Source organism: Parasteatoda tepidariorum, chromosome 8 (assembly GCF_982258835.1).
Source record: "Parasteatoda tepidariorum strain Cologne lab strain chromosome 8, Ptep-v5.0, whole genome shotgun sequence".
Taxonomy (NCBI): Eukaryota; Metazoa; Arthropoda; class Arachnida; order Araneae; family Theridiidae; genus Parasteatoda; species Parasteatoda tepidariorum.
In genome coordinates, this window is record NC_141762.1 from 49,485,862 (window position 1) to 49,506,088 (window position 20,227).

At 27.1% G+C, this 20,227-nt stretch overlaps 1 protein-coding gene across 1 annotated transcript; it reads left to right on the forward strand.

Moving 5' to 3' along the window:
- The first annotated feature begins 668 nt into the window (after nucleotides 1-668).
- On the forward strand, nucleotides 669-19,855 carry ATPsynO (ATP synthase subunit O, mitochondrial). The gene is made up of 8 exons (XM_043039200.3): nucleotides 669-948; nucleotides 1,904-1,951; nucleotides 4,041-4,151; nucleotides 6,919-6,991; nucleotides 7,999-8,058; nucleotides 9,496-9,608; nucleotides 18,523-18,609; nucleotides 19,633-19,855. The coding sequence occupies exons 1-8, from the start codon at nucleotides 919-921 to the stop codon at nucleotides 19,744-19,746; spliced, it is 636 nt and encodes a 211-aa protein (XP_042895134.1). The 5' UTR covers nucleotides 669-918; the 3' UTR covers nucleotides 19,747-19,855.
- The last annotated feature ends 372 nt before the right edge of the window (nucleotides 19,856-20,227 follow it).

The window sequence follows — 20,227 nt, forward strand, 5'->3', positions numbered from 1 at the left end:
ATGATTTATACTTTATTGAATTTTCAAACGAAACTTTCAGGGGCCACTCACGTTAATGAGTTACATGCTGCATCCGCAATTTAATGAATTAAAATGGACTGATCGTTAAGACACGGTTCCCAGCAAATCACCTAAGTCAAGCATCACTGGCTACGGTCAGTGTGCGGGTGGGTGACCACTTGGATCAGTCTGCGTAGGGATCGAGGGTGTGCGGTACTGGTCCTCGTTAAACTGTGCAACCGTAAAGTGCTCGACTTCACGTGCAGGTCGTCGGGCTACCGAAGCGGGGTTGCCTTCCCCTCCACAGAGGATCAACATTCGCGATCGCAACACTCGAATACGCCATCTGGGGAGAGACCGGTTTCATGCCTTTAGCCCTTCTCCCTTCCCTCTCCTCCTCTTTTCAGTTGTATAGGAATGTACTACGATATTTTCCCTTTTCTTAATATTTTTCCTTTTTATTTAATCAAAATATTTTTTAAAATTTCCGTGATACTTTTCTTTAGAACTATGTTTAATGCAGTTTTCAGTTTCATATAGTGTTTCAAGTTGAAAGATTTTAATCTATATGAAAATCAAGAGAGAAACTAACGTACTTCCTTCCTCTATGACTTTCCGCACGCTAATGGGGAAAGCATGTGAAGTGTTGCCATAGGAAAAGAGTTCTGCTGTACGCCACCTGCAGCCCATTTCGATCGCCAATTGTGCAGCTTTAGTGCGACGTCATTAACAACAACAGAATTAAAAAGTTTTGAGAATTTCTTTTCTATTAATTTTTAGATGGCAACACGTATTTGGTTGACCTTCTGTTTGCATCGAAATCTGAGTCTCACAAAAAATTTTCTTCTGAGAACTTTTTAAAATAAATAAAATTTTTATATTATTCCTTTCTAGTATAGTTCATATTATATACTTAATATGTCAATCAGCAAGAACTTGGTGACTTGCGTAAGACTTTTCATAAGTTTCTTCCTTATGATTGTTTAATTTTAATATACATATAATTCTGAAATAGTAGCTTAAAAGCTACCGCAGATGTAAGAGAGCATAACTGAATTCAGTATCTCTGATTTTATGGTTAGATAAGCAAAAAAGATGTATATATTCTCAATGAGTGATACGTCTAATTATACATTTTTCTAATTATTATAATCGCAAGGTATTTTTATAGTGAATAAATTTAAAACAGAAATTTCACGTTCAAGAAATATTCAAACTAATATGAAAATAAATTATTTTGATTATATTGTTGGGTGTACAAGGTTCAACAGGGAGGATTTTCGCTTCCTGATCTACGCAACTTCAGGGCAGCAGCTCCTGGGGAAACTAAGAAAAACATCACTCAAAGCCTATAACTTGTAGCCTCCCCTGGGCAAATCTCTCCACGTTTTTTTTTTATACCAAATTTCCGGTTTAAGATCTATGTGACGCCTCAGTGGTTGTAATTGGCCCGACAAGTTACGATACGCAAACATCGCCATTCAACAAACTCCATTTTTGTCTTCGATGGGTTTAGTTTAATATGGAAAGATTTCTGTATCGTGATCTGCGGTAGAATCATTGGAGTGTCTTGGCAACTTTTGACCAGCTATTCACGAGGAATGGAAAAAAAATTATAAGTGAAGGGAACTAACTCTTATGAACTCGGTGCAAACCTTTGCATGTTTTTTAAAATAAAAATGAAAATTTAAAATCCATTTAGTGACTTAACGGCTGTAGTTAGAGAAATAGATCATAACACGGAAATATCCCCTTTAATACACATCTAAAAGCAGTGATTTATGATAAAACATAGGATTTTTTTTCAATTGTATTCTTAAATTTTAATTTGTGTGATAGAGTTTTCAGACATTTTTTTAGTTATAAGTTTTCTTATAAAATTAATTTTTTTTAATTACTTTAGACTAGAAAGTTTGGCAGCTCGCCATCATTATGTGCTGCTATGATAAAGGTGAGTTTATATGCATAATTTATTCATCTACAAGTTTTCTCAAAACTGTTTGTTTTTTGCACATTAACCTCTTCAATTTTTATTCTGTTCTTTTGAAACTTTTACAGCATTCATATATATATACACAACTGTATTTATTAAAAATTAAAGCTTTGGAGCTTTATTTAAAAATTAAAGAGTATTAGAGCTTTTTTTTCTTTCTTTTTTCAGATACCATTTTATGGAAGTAAATATTACAGAATTCAATAACTAAACAAAATCTTACTATCAACAGAAAATAAATCAATTCTATTTAAGATGTTATACTTTTGGGATAAATAAAAATTGTTGTGTCTATACATCAATGTTATGTATACTTTCTCTAATCTTAAAAGGAAGTTCAATGGTCATCTAAGCATTTTGATTAATATAGCTTATTAAATAGTCTAAAAATTCATTTCATCGCTCGGTATTAAACTTCCTGTCACTGGGTTCAAATAAATTTTACTGTTATGTGTTAAGTATTTTTTAGGTGGTGGCAGTTTAAAAAAGTAAATAAATAAAATAAAATGGTTGAATTTACTCACCAGTGAAGGCGAAAAGTTCCTTTTAAATTTAATTTAAAATTTGCAATTGTATGATGTAAAAAATAAGTATGTGTTTATTTAATAAAAAAAAAAAAAACATGTGTATCCAAAAATAACACCTACTTTTTAGACAAATGCCATTGGTTAAGATTGATTTTGCATATGACATTTTTATCACACTAAATTCTAATTTAATCAAAAAAGTTAGTGTATATCTCTCTTAGAAACCCCGTGAAATCCCTAATTATCAATGAAATCATTTTTGTATAGAAAGGGCAAAAATGCTTAACACTTATTATGAATTATATTTCTCAGGAATGAAAAAAATAAAACTATATTTTGAGCTCTATATTAAAAAGATCAGCCTCATACACACATTGTTATAGGCGTTAAAAAAAAAAAAAAAAATGGCATTTTCGATCTAAGGAATTGAATTTATATCTCAACAAGGCTGGACCGAGTGGTTATCTATTCATCATCTTTACTTACTGACCTCCAAAACTGAGAAAGAAAGGCTTCCTGTACACTAAGGAAAGCAATTTACTTTATAACTCTTTTATAAAAACTTATGGCGTGTGTATTTCATCAGGATGAATTGTATTCACCAGGGATGCACAACTTTTTTTGATAAGGGGTGCCACAGAAACTAAAAAATGCCATGTTTGGGGGTCGACAAGTGAGGAAAAACTGTAATCATAAAAATTTTATGATTACATAGATCTTAATTGAAAGTAACACGCGAAATCATACTCAAAATAATGTGTAAAATGTTTAAGAAATTGCATTATCCTCCAAGCATTGAACTCGTGAGAATAAATAAAACTTGAAAAACAATATGGTTCAGGTATGCACTAAAGTAATATGTAAATAAAAAAAAGTAAAATAGCCAGTAAAAAAAAAATGAAGAAGACAAAACTAACTTTGGGGTCAAGTCATTAATTTCAGTGGCCAATTTTGGCCCTTGGGCCATAGGTTGTGCAATCCTGTATATTCAGTATTCATTTTATTTTGAATTTGTACTGTTTCATGATAAATAAAAATTTGCATTATATTGGAAAATACAATAACTGTTTCCTCCAGTCATTCAGATAACAATAAGCATGTAAAAATTTTCTAACTTAATGAAATGTTTACAATTTATTCAATTGTTATTTTCATGTGTGTATTAATATTGGGCAGAATTTTTTTTCTTCCTTGGCACTGGAGAGGGTAGGCTAACCAACCCTATTTATTAAATGCTATAATTGAACCATCTTCGTAATAAAGAGTAGTATTAATACGCTTTATAAAAATAGATTGCTTGATTCAAAAGAACATGGTTAATGTATTCGTAACAATATTCAAAGATTCATGGTTTACTAAAACTCAAGTGCTTGGAAACGCATTTTAAATAATAATCTTTTCCTCTTTATTGTATAAAATTTTATAGGTATCTGTAATGTTATTTTATTAAATAAAAATAACATGCTATAAGCTATTCATAAAGTTCTACTATTTTAAGTGATGTTTCTTTTCATTGCTAGCCCCCCGTTGCTGTATTTGGTGTGGCAGGTCGCTATGTCACAGCTTTTTATTCTGCTGCAATGAAAGAAAAGAAAATTGATGCAGTAGAAAAAGATTTGATTGACTTGAAGGTAAAAATTGTATTTTTATAGAAAGTATATATTTTTAAAAATAAATATTTTAAAATTATTTGTTTATAAATCTAAAATTTTTTTTTAATAAAATTTGTATGAGAAACAATTTTTTTTTTACTGTGAATAAATAATTTTAATTTTAAATAATTCTTTGAACTGCATTTATTTTGAGATTTTTGCTCTGAAACGTTTTTTTTTTTTTTTTTTTTTGTTATCTCCTCTAGTTGGACATTGCTTTTTCTGAAATTGTAAAAAACTATTTCTGCTTTAAATTGCAGGAATTAAAATGCAACTTCTCACCATTTTTAAAGCAATTAAATTTTTATCCTTATCCATAACTAAAAAGTTTGTTAAGCTATTTCACTACTGAAGAATCAGTCTTTCTCCTGTCACCTTGCCTTATCTTTGTAAAGAAAGGAGAGAAAATGATACTGCTCTTGTGAAATAATTTGGACAGCGGCATCTCTTCATCTGGACCATGCCGGTTATGAGACCCCTCAAGTTGAAATGACGTCTTAAATGCTCTCAATGCTTCTTCTCCACTGAAAATTTATTTCATTTTATTATCAATTTGAAGACTGTATTTAACACAGGTGGGGTAAAAAAAAAAAGAAAAAGAGAACAGAATTATAATCTTTGAGGTGTTCATATAAATGAAACATTTATTCAGACTCCTCATGACTTACAGGTATGCATTACTTTTTTTCTGTCAATTGGGGGAGTTATATTTTCAAGGAGGTATTAACCCTGTTTCCTATCGAGTGATAGGTAGGTGTTAAGGGATGTAAACCTAATAATTGAAACCGACTGAGAACTGAAAGCTCCTATTCTTTATCATATGTCTAACTTGATTGTCTGAGCTAATAGGAAAATTATATTTATTTATCTGTAGATATTTCTAGAATTATGTATCTATATCAAACTTTTTTGAAGTTATACTTCTTATGCGACTTCCAACAAGGTTGCGTTAAACGTTTAACGCTACATTTTTATTGGCCGGGAAATCACGTGGTAGGATCCAGTTTTCCCTCATTCATTTCCATATTGTTTTGGTTCTCACTAGCATGAAAATAATAAAAGTCATAAAAGTATTGTTTTTCTATAAATATATTTTTAGTTTGAATTGATACACATATAATTTAATAGGATAGTATTTTTTATTTTCAAATTTAGTGGATAACAATCTTAAAAAATGAGTGAAAACAATCCCACGGATTTAAGGTTATGTCAAGGTACGTCTCTTGTGAATATCAATTGATTGTTAGGTTTTCTCTTTTGAAATTACATTATGACGCATTCACATACATTATTAATACAAATACATTTTCCATGGCGAGACGATAAGGCAACCACAAGCACTTCCACTGGTTCAAGATGTCCACGAGGGGAAAATATACAATATTTCCGTTATTACAGAGCACGGAAGCGAGCGGATCAGGAAAAAGAGTCGTTGAATGGAACTAGTGATCCTTCTACGACTGCTGATTCTTCTACAATTAACATTGCAGGTTACGAAATTTAACTTCTTCCGCGTGGAGAGACTCCACGCATAATTTTTTTATATTTTCTTTTTTATTGAAGAAATAATTTTTTAAAGTTTAAATAAATATCCTTGTAGATAGTTATAGTAGATTATTTCTATATCTTTTGAAATGTTCTAAAAACAATTTACGGTGTTAAACTTTGTTATTAGGGTATCCTTCCCTTAAACGAACAATTGTTTCGGTTCAATCCCAAGAATGTTCCCTTAACCGAGGTTTCACTGTGTAAACTGAATAGGGCAAGACTGAATATTTACCATTCAAGAGCTCTATTTATACTCTAGGTCAGAGACTGCTGTGTGCCTCTACATTATATGGTTGACTCTAAAAATCACTATGCAATTTCACTGAGAAATGCTGCTCTCAGATATACGCCACACCCACAAAACTTAGCTTCATGAAAATTGTGAAATTACAGCATCTATTGCGAACAACAAATTATGTAAAAAATATATGTTTAAAAATCATTAAAATAGTTATTGAATATACAATAAATGAATGTATTTGATCTAACTTTAAGTTAAAAATTATGCATTTCAATGATTTCTTCAAAATGTGCAAAATTCTATTGTGTATGATTGCAAAGCAATTGCAAACACATTAAAGCATTAAATATTAGTTAAAAAATTCCAATTTTAGGTAAATTATGTGATTAAGTACCTGAAAATAATTTATTAAGACATAATAAATAAAGAAAAAAAATCCTTACTTAAAGCTAGATTGTACCATGTTGAAATATTTTGACTAATCGGTTGGATCTTCCCTCATATTACGCTTTTTCCAACTCATCTTGATGTAGAAAAATTTAAAGTTCAAGGTTATGACCTTTTTCCTGAAAGAGTAGCATACCTCTTCTATAACTTATTACCTTTTAAATATGTGCACGGATGCTAAAACTAAACTTGTTATTTTTTTGTTAAGTTAATAAGATGTAAAAGGGGCAGTGTATTGTAAATTGGTTTATAATACAACTACATTTTAGTATAAAAGTCTGAGATCTTTTGATATCATTGTTTGTCTTTTAAGTTTGACTTCAAACTTGCTTGATTGTTCAAATCATCATGCCTCATGTTCAAGTCATCGACATTAAAAGCAGAATTTGTCATAATTTTAAAAATAAGACTCCTTTTGAACTCTTTTATGGACAGAAACCCACTGTCTCGCATCAGTAACTTGCATAACTTTTCATAACTTTAATATTTTTATATTTTATTTTTTCATAGAATTTGGTGCAAAAAGACAAAAGGTTCGCAGAATTCATTGTCAATCCCTTAATGAAGCCAAAAATTAAAACAGGTGAATGTTCTTTTTAATTTTTTTATAAGCTTCTATTGAAAAATTTATATCATATTAACTTCTTGCATGTTAAAGTAATTTAGGCATGATCTGTTCAAGTATAAAGTGCAAGAAAATTATTTATATCATATTAACTTCTTGCATGTTAAAGTAATTTAGGCATGATCTATTCGAGTATAAAGTGCAAGAAAAAACCTCTTGATTGTCTACTTATTTGTGTTCAGTATGTTAGTCATATAGTTACTTCTCAAATTTTATCGTTTTCTGGTTATGATAGTTTTCATTTATTTATTTATTTATTATTTTTTTAATTAAAACTAGTTATTGGAAGTCTTTAATTTTTAAAAACTCTTTTTTCTACTAGCAGTTACTCTGTTTGCCCTCCTATTCTTTTCTGATTTTCCTCTTTTAATGATTATTTTCTATTACTTTGACACTTTTCTATTACTTTTGTGGAGCTTGTGTGTATTTACGGATGCAAAGAAAAATATCACTTTTATCGTAATTTTCTATTGTACACCTATCAATGTGTGTGAAAACTATTCAAATTATTTATCAATTGTTAAAAATAGAGGTAGGTTAACTGCTGAATCTATTACTGTTACTTTAAAAATTTTGCTAATTTAATTGAAGTCCTTTTGTTCAGAATTGCTATTCCAAAATCTTTCATACTTAAAATATTTCTTGTATGTTACTACAACTATAACTTTTTATTTTACTTCATTTTTTCAAGATATTTGGACTTTTTCTAAATATACTTACTGGCGCACAGTATCTCTTGTTAATAGTTTAATAAACATTATTAGGATTATGTCTTATAGTTCATACATGTTTCATCTTTGTGTTTTTCTTATAATTATAATTTTTTTTAAAAAGTATTATTGTTAAATTTTGTTGTTGGTAATAAGCAACAATGTATTTTGCTTATTGCCAATGGCAAATTTTTTGATTTGCATAATTTTGTATTACTGAAAATTAAGAGTTAAAGATTTCTAAAATATTTTCAGATATTTTGAGGAAAGTTTGTACTAAGAAAAATTACTCACCACTTACTGGTAATTTATTGGGTAAGATGTGTTTACTGCTAAAAAAGTATTTATTTTTATATTTTTATTTATTATAAGTATTAATAATACTTTCTTCCAATTTCATGTTTTAGTACAATTCTTACTAAACTGTACCTTTTTTATTTTTTAATCTTATTTAAATTTTTATTGGCATCCCTTGTTCTATGTTATTTCATTTTCACTTAATTAATCACTTTTAATTAAAAGAATATCATTTGCAATCATGATAATTTTAGTTTTTAAGAATAAAGTGTAAAATATATAACAGTCATGATTTATAAAAAGCCTTAGATCAATTCTTAAGTAATTCATTTTTCTTCAACTGTTAATATTCTACTTATTAGTTCTTTTCCCCTTTTTTTCATGTATAAAAAACAATAATTCTGATCAGTCTTGAGTATAAAAACAAACCAATTTTACATTCGCGTTCAATACTCATTAAAAAAAATTTTTTTTTAAAAAAACGTCGATGTAAAAAGATAAAGTTGAACCATTATACACTAGAATATGACTAGAGAAGTCATTAGAGCTTGATTATTTGAATAGGAACATATATTTGACTTCTAGTTAGGTTAATATTAGCATTAACTTAGCAAGTTGTTATTATTTCATTTTATTGTTATTATTTATTAGTTAAGCAAGTTGTTATTATTTCTACTCTGATTGACTAAATTTTAAAATTTCAAACAGTATTTTTTTAAAAATAAGTATAAAAACCATATTTTTGTATATAGCTTGAGAATTTTGTTTGGAGCTTTTTCGATCCCTCAATACTAATTTTCAATTGACAAAGCTTTCAATTCTTGCGTCTTTGTTTTATATTTTAGGTGAATTTTTTAATAGAATGTGTACCCACTATTTTTGTTTAGAAGTATATGTTGCGAGTATGTCTCCTCGTGTTTCATAAATAAAGGGGCAAAGCCATGCCTAAGATTATACTTTTTCTATAAGTAAATTTTTCGTTCTTACATTTTAAGAAAAAGTTCTGCAATTTAAAAGTTTTATTTAAGTTCTTAAGAGGAAAAAAAATTTAAATAGATTATTTAATGTGATTAAAGATTTTCAAACGTTATTGCTATTGGTTTATATCTTATAGTTTATGGAAAAATGAATTTATCAAGTTAATTTGTTGAAATTGGTTAATTTTATAGCATGAATATCAAATCTTTTATGCACTTATGGTACTAAACAAATACTGGTACTAATTCTGTTACCTAAAAGGTTAGCAGCCGCAGACATTCTTTTTAATGGATAATTTTTATAATAATGAGTTTTTCTTATAATAATGAGTTTTTCTTATAATAATGAATTATTCTTATAATAATGAGCAGGTGCATATATGTTGGTCCGCTCCTCTCTTTTGAGATCACTCGATACCTACATGTTTGTCGATATTCTGTTATGATCCCTAAAGATCCTTCTTTTTACTGTTTTTAGCTTTGTTGTCAGAAAATGGACGACTTAAATCTTTGATGGCAGTATTAGACTGTTTTAGTGGAGTCATGAGCAATATTCGAGGAGAAATTTCATGTGAAATAGTATCAGCTAAGGTAAGTTGTAAAGAAAAAGTCCTAAAAATATTTTTATAAAAATGTATTTATACTTTTTTGTTAGCACCATTACCAGATAAAACCATTTAGTTATTAGCATTGTTTTTTAGAAACTTTTAAAAGTTTGATCTAAAGGTAGAAAATTTTTAATAAATTTAAATAAGAAAATTGAAATAGAGGTGGGCTCTATTGTGATTATAATTGCAGTAAAAATTTATGAAGTTAGTTTGAGAATCTTATTGTGAAACCTCACCTTACGGACATTTTTACTAAACATGCTCTTCTTATTATGGACATATTTTTAATTCCCCTTGAATCTTCTATGAATAAACTATTATGTACCTTCTCAATTAAGCGGGCACTTTTGTAATCAGATGCAGGCAGTCATTTATGCCCTGAAACATTGTTTTCTGTCTTTTGTAACTAGACACCAATTTTTCTAAATTTGAAAAGAAAGAAGAAAAAAAACATGTGTGCTTTAAATTCGGAGAATAAAAAATTTGCAGCTTTTTGCATTTTTTAAAGTATGTAAATTTTTTGCCTTGTTCAGAACGAAAAATATTGTCAACTATTTCATTGTTCTTTATCTTTGGAAGAAGAAAAAAAGAGAGAAAAATTTATTGTTCATGTAAAATATTTCAACCAGCAGCATCTTTTGATCTTTTCTTCTGAACAACACAGGTTATGAGACCCCCACAAGCTGCAATGACACATTTAAATGCTCTCCATTCCTTTACGCCACCGGAAATACCTTTGTTCTTCTAATCTAATCTATTTGACACCTGTATTTTACAAAGCTGGATTTAAAAAAGAAAACTTGAACAGAAATTTGGTTGTTGAGGTGTTCATATAAATCAATCATTTATTCAGACACTTGACAAGTGATTTATTGTGAAAATAACAACTTCATAGAGCCCTGTGTCTTATAAGTATGTATTGCTGCTTTCTTCTTTTCTGTGTATCGCGGAACGTTTACTTTTAAGGGCGTATTGCCTTGATTCCTATCAAGTGATGGGGAGATGTTAGCGGTTGTAAACCTAATAATTGGAAGCAACGGATTAAGTTACATAACATTTAAAGTGTCTGTTTGGCATCATATGACTAAGTTGAAAAGCTGTGGAAATAGGATAAACATATTCATTGCTTTTTAGCTACATCTTAAATTAGATATATATATCGAATTTTTTCATATCCTCTTTTTGTAGTGAAAGATAAATATTTTTTAAAGTCTAAATAAATATCAATGTAAATAGTCATTTTAGATTATTTAAACCTCTCTATATCATCGGAATTATCGTAAAAACAATTTTTAACATTAAACTTCATTATTAGTGTACTTTTTCTATAAGCAGATAATTTTTTTGGGGGGTCCCAATGTTCCACTGTATTTCACTACTTAATAATGTGCTTTAAAAATTCAAATTGATCAGTTTGATAATTGCAGTTTTTTCTCCATCATGTAACTAATGTTCACAATCACTACACATATTGGCAATCTCTCCTTTTCCGTAAAAAAAATTTTTTTTATTAAAGTTCTCTATTACTATAATTATTTATTCTAATACAGTACTGAACTATTTGCTCGGGGAAAATTTTGCTCAAACCGGGGGAAATGTTGCTTGGTTTTTCTGCAATTTTGAACTAGAATGATCAGGAAAAAACTAAAATTTGACTCGTCCTTGAAGTTGAGGTCAGGAGAATTTGGGGAGGGGGTATTGTTCCACAACCACCTAGAGTAGAAGGCCTGGGAGCTTGTTTGTGACGTCACGATCAGAAGGCAGAAAAGAGCGTTGCTGTTTTCTACCTTCAGAGTGATCAGAGGAGGTTGTGAAGATATGAGAATAGTCGATTCTTTATTAGTTTTATTGTCTTTCTTTCATTTTTAAAAGCTAAAAATAAGAATCCAATTTTTTTTTTTCATGATCTGAATAATTGTGTATATATAATCTTTGCCTTAATATAATAAATTTAAAATGAATAAAAAAAAATCATGATAAAAAATAAGTAAATTAATGCAGTAAGAAATTTTAGATTAGTTTTTAAAGATTTTTTTTGGTTATTTTCATAAGATTTATCCAAACCTTTTTTCAAAGCATAAATTTCAATTTCAAACTATTTTAAGAGTAATCAATCATATTAAATAAATATCAATTGATTAAAAATAAAAATATTTTCCTAAGAATTGAAAATTAGTACTTAACATTACATTCATGGAAACAGAATGTTATTGGAAAGAACACTTAACGTAAAATTCCATAAAAAAAAGCATAAAAATGTTTATCCTTTATAAACCTTTGAAATATTTATAGCAAATGTATATAATTATTCTGAAATTTTTTATTTACTGCAGTAAACTGGCAAATTAACATCTGTCCCTCTAATTTCTTTCCATGTTCTTTTGCTTTGCATACATGTGATAAAAATGATTTAATATGACTTATTAAATAAGCTGAATCATTACTTTGATGATATAGACTAGAACTTTATGAATGAGGTATTTAAGAATATGAAGATTAATTTTATCATAAAGTATAAGTATGCTTTAATAATGACACAAAAATATATAAAAAACAAAAGCTTTATTTAAATCAGTAAGGAGAAAATATCTATACAAAAGCAAATAACATTTTTAAAAATTTTATTTTAAAACATATATCATTAATTATATCATTACTTGCAATATCAAGATTACTATACTTCTGAAGAAAACATTGTAATTGTCATATATTTTTAAATTACCAAACATTTTATTTTTAAACATAACCCCATAAGGCAAACAAAAATTTGGAACCAGGGAAAATTTTTACTTTATCAATTTAATTTCATTATAATCATGGGTGCAAAGGCAAAAATTTTTTCTGATTAAAATTCCCAGCATACCACCCCGACAGACATGGCATATGCAAAGTATCTACAAAGCTCTACCATAATATATCATATTTATATACTGACCAAAAACTATTTGTTTATCTCTTCCCTTAATAAAATAACAGGAGTATAAAAAGTACACCAATATAAATAATGAATGCAATTTTTACTTATTACATTATATCATTACTTGCGATTTCAAGATTACTATACTTCTGAAGAAAACATATTGTAAACGTCGTATATTTTTAAATGATCAAATTTCCAAACATTTTATTTTAAAACATAAACCCATAAGGCAAACAAAAATTTGGAACCAGGAAAATTTTTTACTTTATCAATTTCATTATAATCATGGGTGCAAAGGCAAAAATTTTTTCTGATTAAAATTCACAACATACCACCCCGACATACATGGCATATGCAAAGTATCTACAAAGCTCTACCAAAATATATCAAATTTATATACTGACCAAAAACTATTTGTTTATCTCTTCCCTTAATAAAATAACGGGAGCATAAAAAGTACACCAATATAAATAATGAATGCAATTTTTACTTATTACATTATATCATTACTTGCGATTTCAAGATTACTATACTTCTGAAGAAAACATATTGTAAACGTCGTATATTTTTAAATGATCAAATTTCCAAACATTTTATTTTAAAACATAAACCCATAAGGCAAACAAAAATTTGGAACCAGGAAAATTTTTTACTTTATCAATTTCATTATAATCATGGGTGCAAAGGCAAAAATTTTTTCTGATTAAAATTCACAACATACCACCCCGACATACATGGCATATGCAAAGTATCTACAAAGCTCTACCAAAATATATCAAATTTATATACTGACCAAAAACTATTTGTTTATCTCTTCCCTTAATAAAATAACGGGAGCATAAAAAGTACACCAATATAAATAATGAATGCAATTTTTACTTATTACATTATATCATTACTTACGATTTCAAGATTACTATACTTCTGATGAAAATATATTGTCAATGTCGTATATTTTTAAATGACCAAATTTCCAAACATTTTATATTAAAACATACCCCAGAGAGCAAACAAAAATTTGGTAGAAAAATTTCACGGATAATTCAAAGTATTTGCTTACATACTGTATTTTTCCGAGCATGTTAATGAAACAATCTTTTTCGAAAATGCTGCCCGTTGATAAAAAGTATGTCAAAGTAGCACAGTAAATTACTAATGATTCTATAGTAGTTATTAAATACTTTACTATATATGAACCATTCAAATTACCCGACACTTTTGCACCTGTAACAACATATTTTAAAAACTGGTTGATTTTGAGAAATTTAATTATCCGAAAGAAGGAAATTAAAAAGGATAGTAAATTAAATAAAATATTGAATGAAATACAAAAATGCCTTTACATAATCTAAATTTTCCACTTATTTTTTAAATACTTTTTAATTATATTATAAATTAAATCTGGAGTTATAAGTAAATTGCCAATTAAATAATTTTCCTTTAAGAAAAACACACAAATATCTCATACTTATGGAGCTTTTAAGTATTTTTATGAGATAATAAGAAATATATACTAGTAAAAACAAAATTGTAGTTTCTTAAAATTGCAGTTTCTGATGAGATGTACCACAAAATATAATGTAAATAATGCAAAGTAGTTGCATTACATCACCCAATAATTGAAACTAAGAAAAGTTTTGAAAATAAACAAGAAGTTTATGAAAAAAAGACTATTATTTACAATACATTTTTAAAACTTTAAAAACATTAGATTAAATTGAACCTTTAAATTCCTATGACCTTCCTATTAATCATTTTACAATTTATGATAATAATTAAATATTTGTTTTTAAAAGTCTTGATGTAAGACATCCTATTAATCATTTTACAATTCACAATAATAATTATATATTTATTTTTAAAAGGGGTGATGGAAAACAATCTACTTTAGGAAAGCATTAAAAGTGATAATCCTTATTAATTTAAACATATAATAAATCTTTATAAATTTAAACAAATATTCTTAGCTAAAAGTTAAATACAAATTTTAAATATTGTTTGCATAAATGAATCACACCACAATTGCTGCAGTTGTGTGTCTTGGGGGAAACGAAATACCTTGTGATTATCATCATAGTTCCTTTGACTGAAGAGAACACAACAAGCATAAATCATGATTGATGCCTGAAAAATAAACAGACATTAAGACTCATGGCTGAAAGTAAAATATTAATTTATCAACACTTACCTTAATTTGTCATTGGAATAATGAAAATAAAAAAAAAATTGTTTTACTTCCCCAAAAATATGTTAAAAAATATTTTTCTTAGTTATCTGAATCTTAAATAAATTTTCTAAAGTTTTGGTTAATATAAAGTACTGCTAAATGTAGTCAGCAATCTCTAAAATAAGTGTTCAATTAAGAAGTGTATTCACTAAAATTTTCTTTATTCAAAATACTTAAAAGTACATTAACTGCACACTAGAAGAACTATAAGTTAACAATGACACCAAACCTTGATATAGAATTAGAAACAAATATTTTTATCCCCGAACATTGGTACATTTAGAAATTCTTCAATATTAAAATTCTTCTCAGGCATATTTAAATTTAAAATTCTAATAACTAAATATAAACAAATGTAACTTCTATCAGCATTCTTCAGATAAACACATATGGTATTTTTTTTCTAAAATTGGTTTAAATTTAATTTCATTAGAGTTAAAAATAACTACTTTTCATCACCAAAACAGTTTAAATTTCTTTGTAATGCTTGTTTATAATAATTAGTGAAAAGTAGTTTTCAAATATTACTAACATTAAACCAACTGGTAATTCTACACTTCAAATAATATCTTAAAAAATATTTTTCTTAGTTTACAGATTCTTAAATAAATTTTCGAAAGTTTTGGTTCATAAAAACAAAGTTCTGCTAAATGTAATCAACAATCTCTAAAATAAGTGTTCAATTAAATAATTTACTCACTAAAATTTTCTTTATTTAAAATACTTAAAAGTATTTTAACAGCACATTAGAAGAACTATAAGTTAACAATGACACCAAACCTTGAAATAGAATTAGAAACTAATAATTTTATCCCCGAACATTGGTACATTTAGAAATTCTTCAATATTAAAATTCTTCTTAGGCATATTTAAATGTAAAATTCTAATAGCTAAATATAAACAAATGTAACTTCTATCATCATTCTTCAGATAAACACATATAGTATTTTTTTACTAAAATTTGTTTAAATTTAATTTTATTAGAGTTAAAAATAACTACTTTTCATTACCAATACAGTTTAAATTTCTTTGTAATTCTTGTCTAAAGTAGTTTTAAAATATTGGTAAACTTATACCAACTGCTAATTCTACATTTCAAATTATTTAGTATTTTTACTGAGAAAGATATATACAAATCTCTAATCTAACATACATAATGTACAAAACATTACAAACATCTTATTAGTATTTCAAGAAATTGCATATTTTATTCTTACAAACAGTAAAAAGTTTAGCAGTAAAACATGTTGGATTGTAACTAATATATTTTAATTTGATTAGATAAATGTATAATTCAAACATATTTTAACCGATTTATTGAAATGTATATTTTATAAACAATTCTAGGGCTACTTAAAATCTTGAGCAGTCTATTTAAATCGCTTAGATTCATTTAAGATGCTTTAGCTCATGAAGTATGAATATAAAATACAATCGAATGGTTTTGTAATTTTATATTTGAATACTAAATTATGTTATTTTATAATTAAAATGGAAATAGATCAGATAGCACATATAAATACATTAGAGACTCAAATAACGTCTCACAACACAACACCAATGCAAGTTAAATTATATACGTGCTTTCAATCCGATTTTAAACTTAATTTACAACATATTAGAGAAAAATCCATTGAAATTAAACATAACACATTCATAAAAAAAATAGTAACTTTTACTTACTTCGATATCTCTTTAAATCTTCGATATAAAATCAAATTTTGCTGCAACATTCACGTATAAACAACGCTCATCAATGGCGTTCCTATGTTAGAGCCACACACGCTATTGCCTTCTCTTCGTGACGTCACGGGGTTGAAATCGTTGAGCCAGCAGGCCTTGACCTTCTAGTAGGTGTTGATTGTTCTCCCCGTTTCTCAAGAGAAAACTTCAATATTTCTTCCATGACTTTGAAGATCTTTAGATCAAGAAGGACAGGAAAGGGACAAATCTTTTATTTTCTCCTGTGTGTCGGAAAGAATCTTTGTTTTCTGATAAGCTGCTGTCAATCAAACATAAAGGAGTGGCATGCTGATTTTGTTTTCTCTTTGATTTACGAGGACGAGGCATTGCATGTGTGTCTTAGCAAAAAGAAGAAAGAGAAATAAAAATATATCCCTTTACTTTACTAAGAAAAAGTTTAAAAAAATTTAAATACGTAAACCATTAAAATACGGCTATTTTTTATTCAATTATAAAGTAGAAATATAGTTAAGCTGAATTTAATCATTTAAAAAATAATCAGAAGAATTTTGTAAATTGTAATTTAGTAAATTATAAACATAATTGACTGTGCTAGTGGGGAGGAAATACAAAAACCATCAAGCTTTGTCTGAACTACTACTACTAAAACCCATAATTCATCTAAATAAATATGAATGCATTTTTATTATTGGTGCAATGAAATGATCACAAAGAGACTTATAAAACATTTGTTAGAATCCAAATTTGAGTAGTTATTTTTTTTTTAATGCGCTATTTAATAAGCAGGATTAATAAAAAAAATTGGTAACATTTAATTAAAAACGTGACTACGTTTTGTCACTCCTCATAAGAACATAATGTTTTAAAAATAAAAATGAAATAAAATAATAATTAAGTGTGATTCTTTTTCTAAATTCGGATTCTGTAAATTTAGAATCTGGAGTGAAAATTTAGAAATTGAACAACGATATTGTCTAAAAGTAAAGTTATTAATTTCGTAAGTCCCGAAGATTGTCAGGGAAAAACGCTATTTTACGCCAAAATCGGAAATTATTATTGTCAGAGAATTCGAATTTCGCTCTTCCGTTTTTCGTAATTTAAGCAATAGAGGATTTTTAAAAAATCCAATTTTTTTTCTAAACCAGCCATCATTAGGTGCATCTTCATAGATTCTTCTATTATTCTTCATCGTTTCTAAGTGTTGTCAATTGAATGTCTGAGTTAAGGAACTTGAAACTTATCCCTCAAAGAGTATTGGCATGTTAGAAATTTTTTTTAGTCCACTTTAGTTACTCAGTTTTGTTATCCTTAATTTATTATGACAAATTATTTTATAATTTCGGATAATACATTACTATTATGATTAATTATTACAAACAAAGCGTTTTTTTATTGTCTGTTATATTTATCCATCAATTAATGAAGCAATATTTTTTAACTGGATAAATTCTGATTCTTTAAAAGTAGTTTTTCTTGATGTGGAATTTCATCTGCTTTCGTTAAAAATTGCCTGCTCTTATAAAAAAAGATTAAGGAGAATATTATTTATTAATCTAAGCATACAATTATTTATTACTGATAACAGACGATTATTTTATGAAGCATTACAATTCTGATTCCACTACATTTTTTTTCCCCCTTTTCCTTTGTTCACTATAAATTTCGCTTAAAATTGATGATCCTCTTGAATTTTTTGAAAAATGCATCTATTTAAATCCAGTACTACTTAAGTGAACCATGGCACTGACCATTATTTTGTGTTCTACTACTTTCACATTAACTATAACATGAGTATTTTCAGTGAACCTTTGCGTCAAAGATTTAAAAAAAAAAAAAATTTTAAACTTTTTATTTCTACTGATTAAAAAAAGAGAACATCAGTTCAAAGGAATGTATCAAGATAAATAATGTATTTTATTTTCATATCTTTTTATTCTTAACTTAACTATTCTTAATAATCTAGTAAGCATCTTGTTTCATTAATTTTGGCATTAATTTTAATGTTGAATTATTTATTCTATAAAGTTGTATATTTTATATTCATAGCCTCTTGATGCTCCAACATTGAGTGAGTTTGAGAAAGCTCTGAAAGCTTTTGTTAAGAAGAATGAGAAAGTTCTGTTAAACACAAGGGTAAAGTCTCATTATTTTAATTTTATTTATAATCTTTAACTTCTATTGTTGTATTTTCTCCTTATTTGACATTTAGAACATACACATAATTTTTAGTGTTGATTTCATTTATTTATTGTTACTAAATTTTGAAATTATTTTTAAATCAAATTGTTTTAAATTTCAAATATTTCCAATATTTTCTGCACAAGATGTAGAAATATTTAGACCAAAAATTTAGTTGATTTATTTAAAGTTTAGTAATTTGCTCACCTTGCTGTTACGTGCTTTTGACTTTTTCTGTCACATAAAGTCAAATGATTGACACATTTATTTGAAACTATTTTTTAGTGTTTTGATTTATGATTTGATGAGCGACATCTTTTTAATACCATGTATACAAAAAGGTACAGTGTATGAATATAAAATGTGTGTTATTAATCCAAGGCAGCGTTATGTTGATGTTGAAATAATGCAAACTGCATTTCATGAGTATTTTTATTATGTTTATTTCATACAAAAGTTTTTAAAAACTAGATTTTTTTTTGTAATTCTATTTTTAAAAAAGGGAAGAAATTTCAACCATCATTAAACATATTTTATTTGTTATATTCTTTCTGTTGGTATAAGAATAAATAAGAATTAAATTATGCTGTATGAGAATTTAATTTTTTTTCTTCCGTTTAGATATTGAAATTGTAATTGTTAGATATTGTAATTATTATTGCTATAATCGACTTTTTGGAGGATATTTTCGCTTTGTTTAACTAGATATAATAAGGTCAAAATGTTGTGTAAGAAGTATACTAAGGACAAAAGTGTACACTACCTATACATATATATATATATATATATATATATATATATATATATATATATATATACCCTAAATATTTTGTTTAGAGCATGTTTTAATTAATATGATTGTTCCGAAAGGTGATATAAATTTTATTTATGATATTATTATTTTCTTGATATAGCTTTTGTTTACTAGACATAGACACTGCAGAAATTTTTTTTAAAAATACTTTATTCTTTATGCAGGTTGATCCTTCACTTATTGGTGGAGTTATTGTGACAATTGGAGACAAATATGTAGACATGTCAATATCATCAAAAATCAAAGCTTATGATGCTGTGCTAAGAGAAGTTGTTTAGTTTGACCATTAATTATTAGAGTCAAAAACATTAATAGTACATAGTATGTTTCAAATTGAAATTAAGGCTTTCGTGTTTGGAAATTCGTAATAAAAATCTTTATTTGTAATGAGTCCACTGGATGAATATTGTGTTATTTATTTATATATATATTTTTGAATATCAAAATGAATTGATTTTAACATTTTAACTCATGAAGGGACATATTATTTCTGATTGAGCCATTATTCAGTAGTCCATGTATCTGTAGAAATCTTTTTATAGGTTTACTACACCATGGTCTTGCAGACCCCTTTATTTTTTATTAACTCTGCTACACCATGGTGTTGTAGACCTTCATTATTTTTATCAAAATATCTACTCTCTAAAATTCTACACTCTAAAATTCTACAAAATATCTTCAAATCAGAAAAAGTGTCTTTAAAATTAAAGAGAAAGCTGTTAGACTTTAATTTTTTATATATATTATTAAAATCCTTTA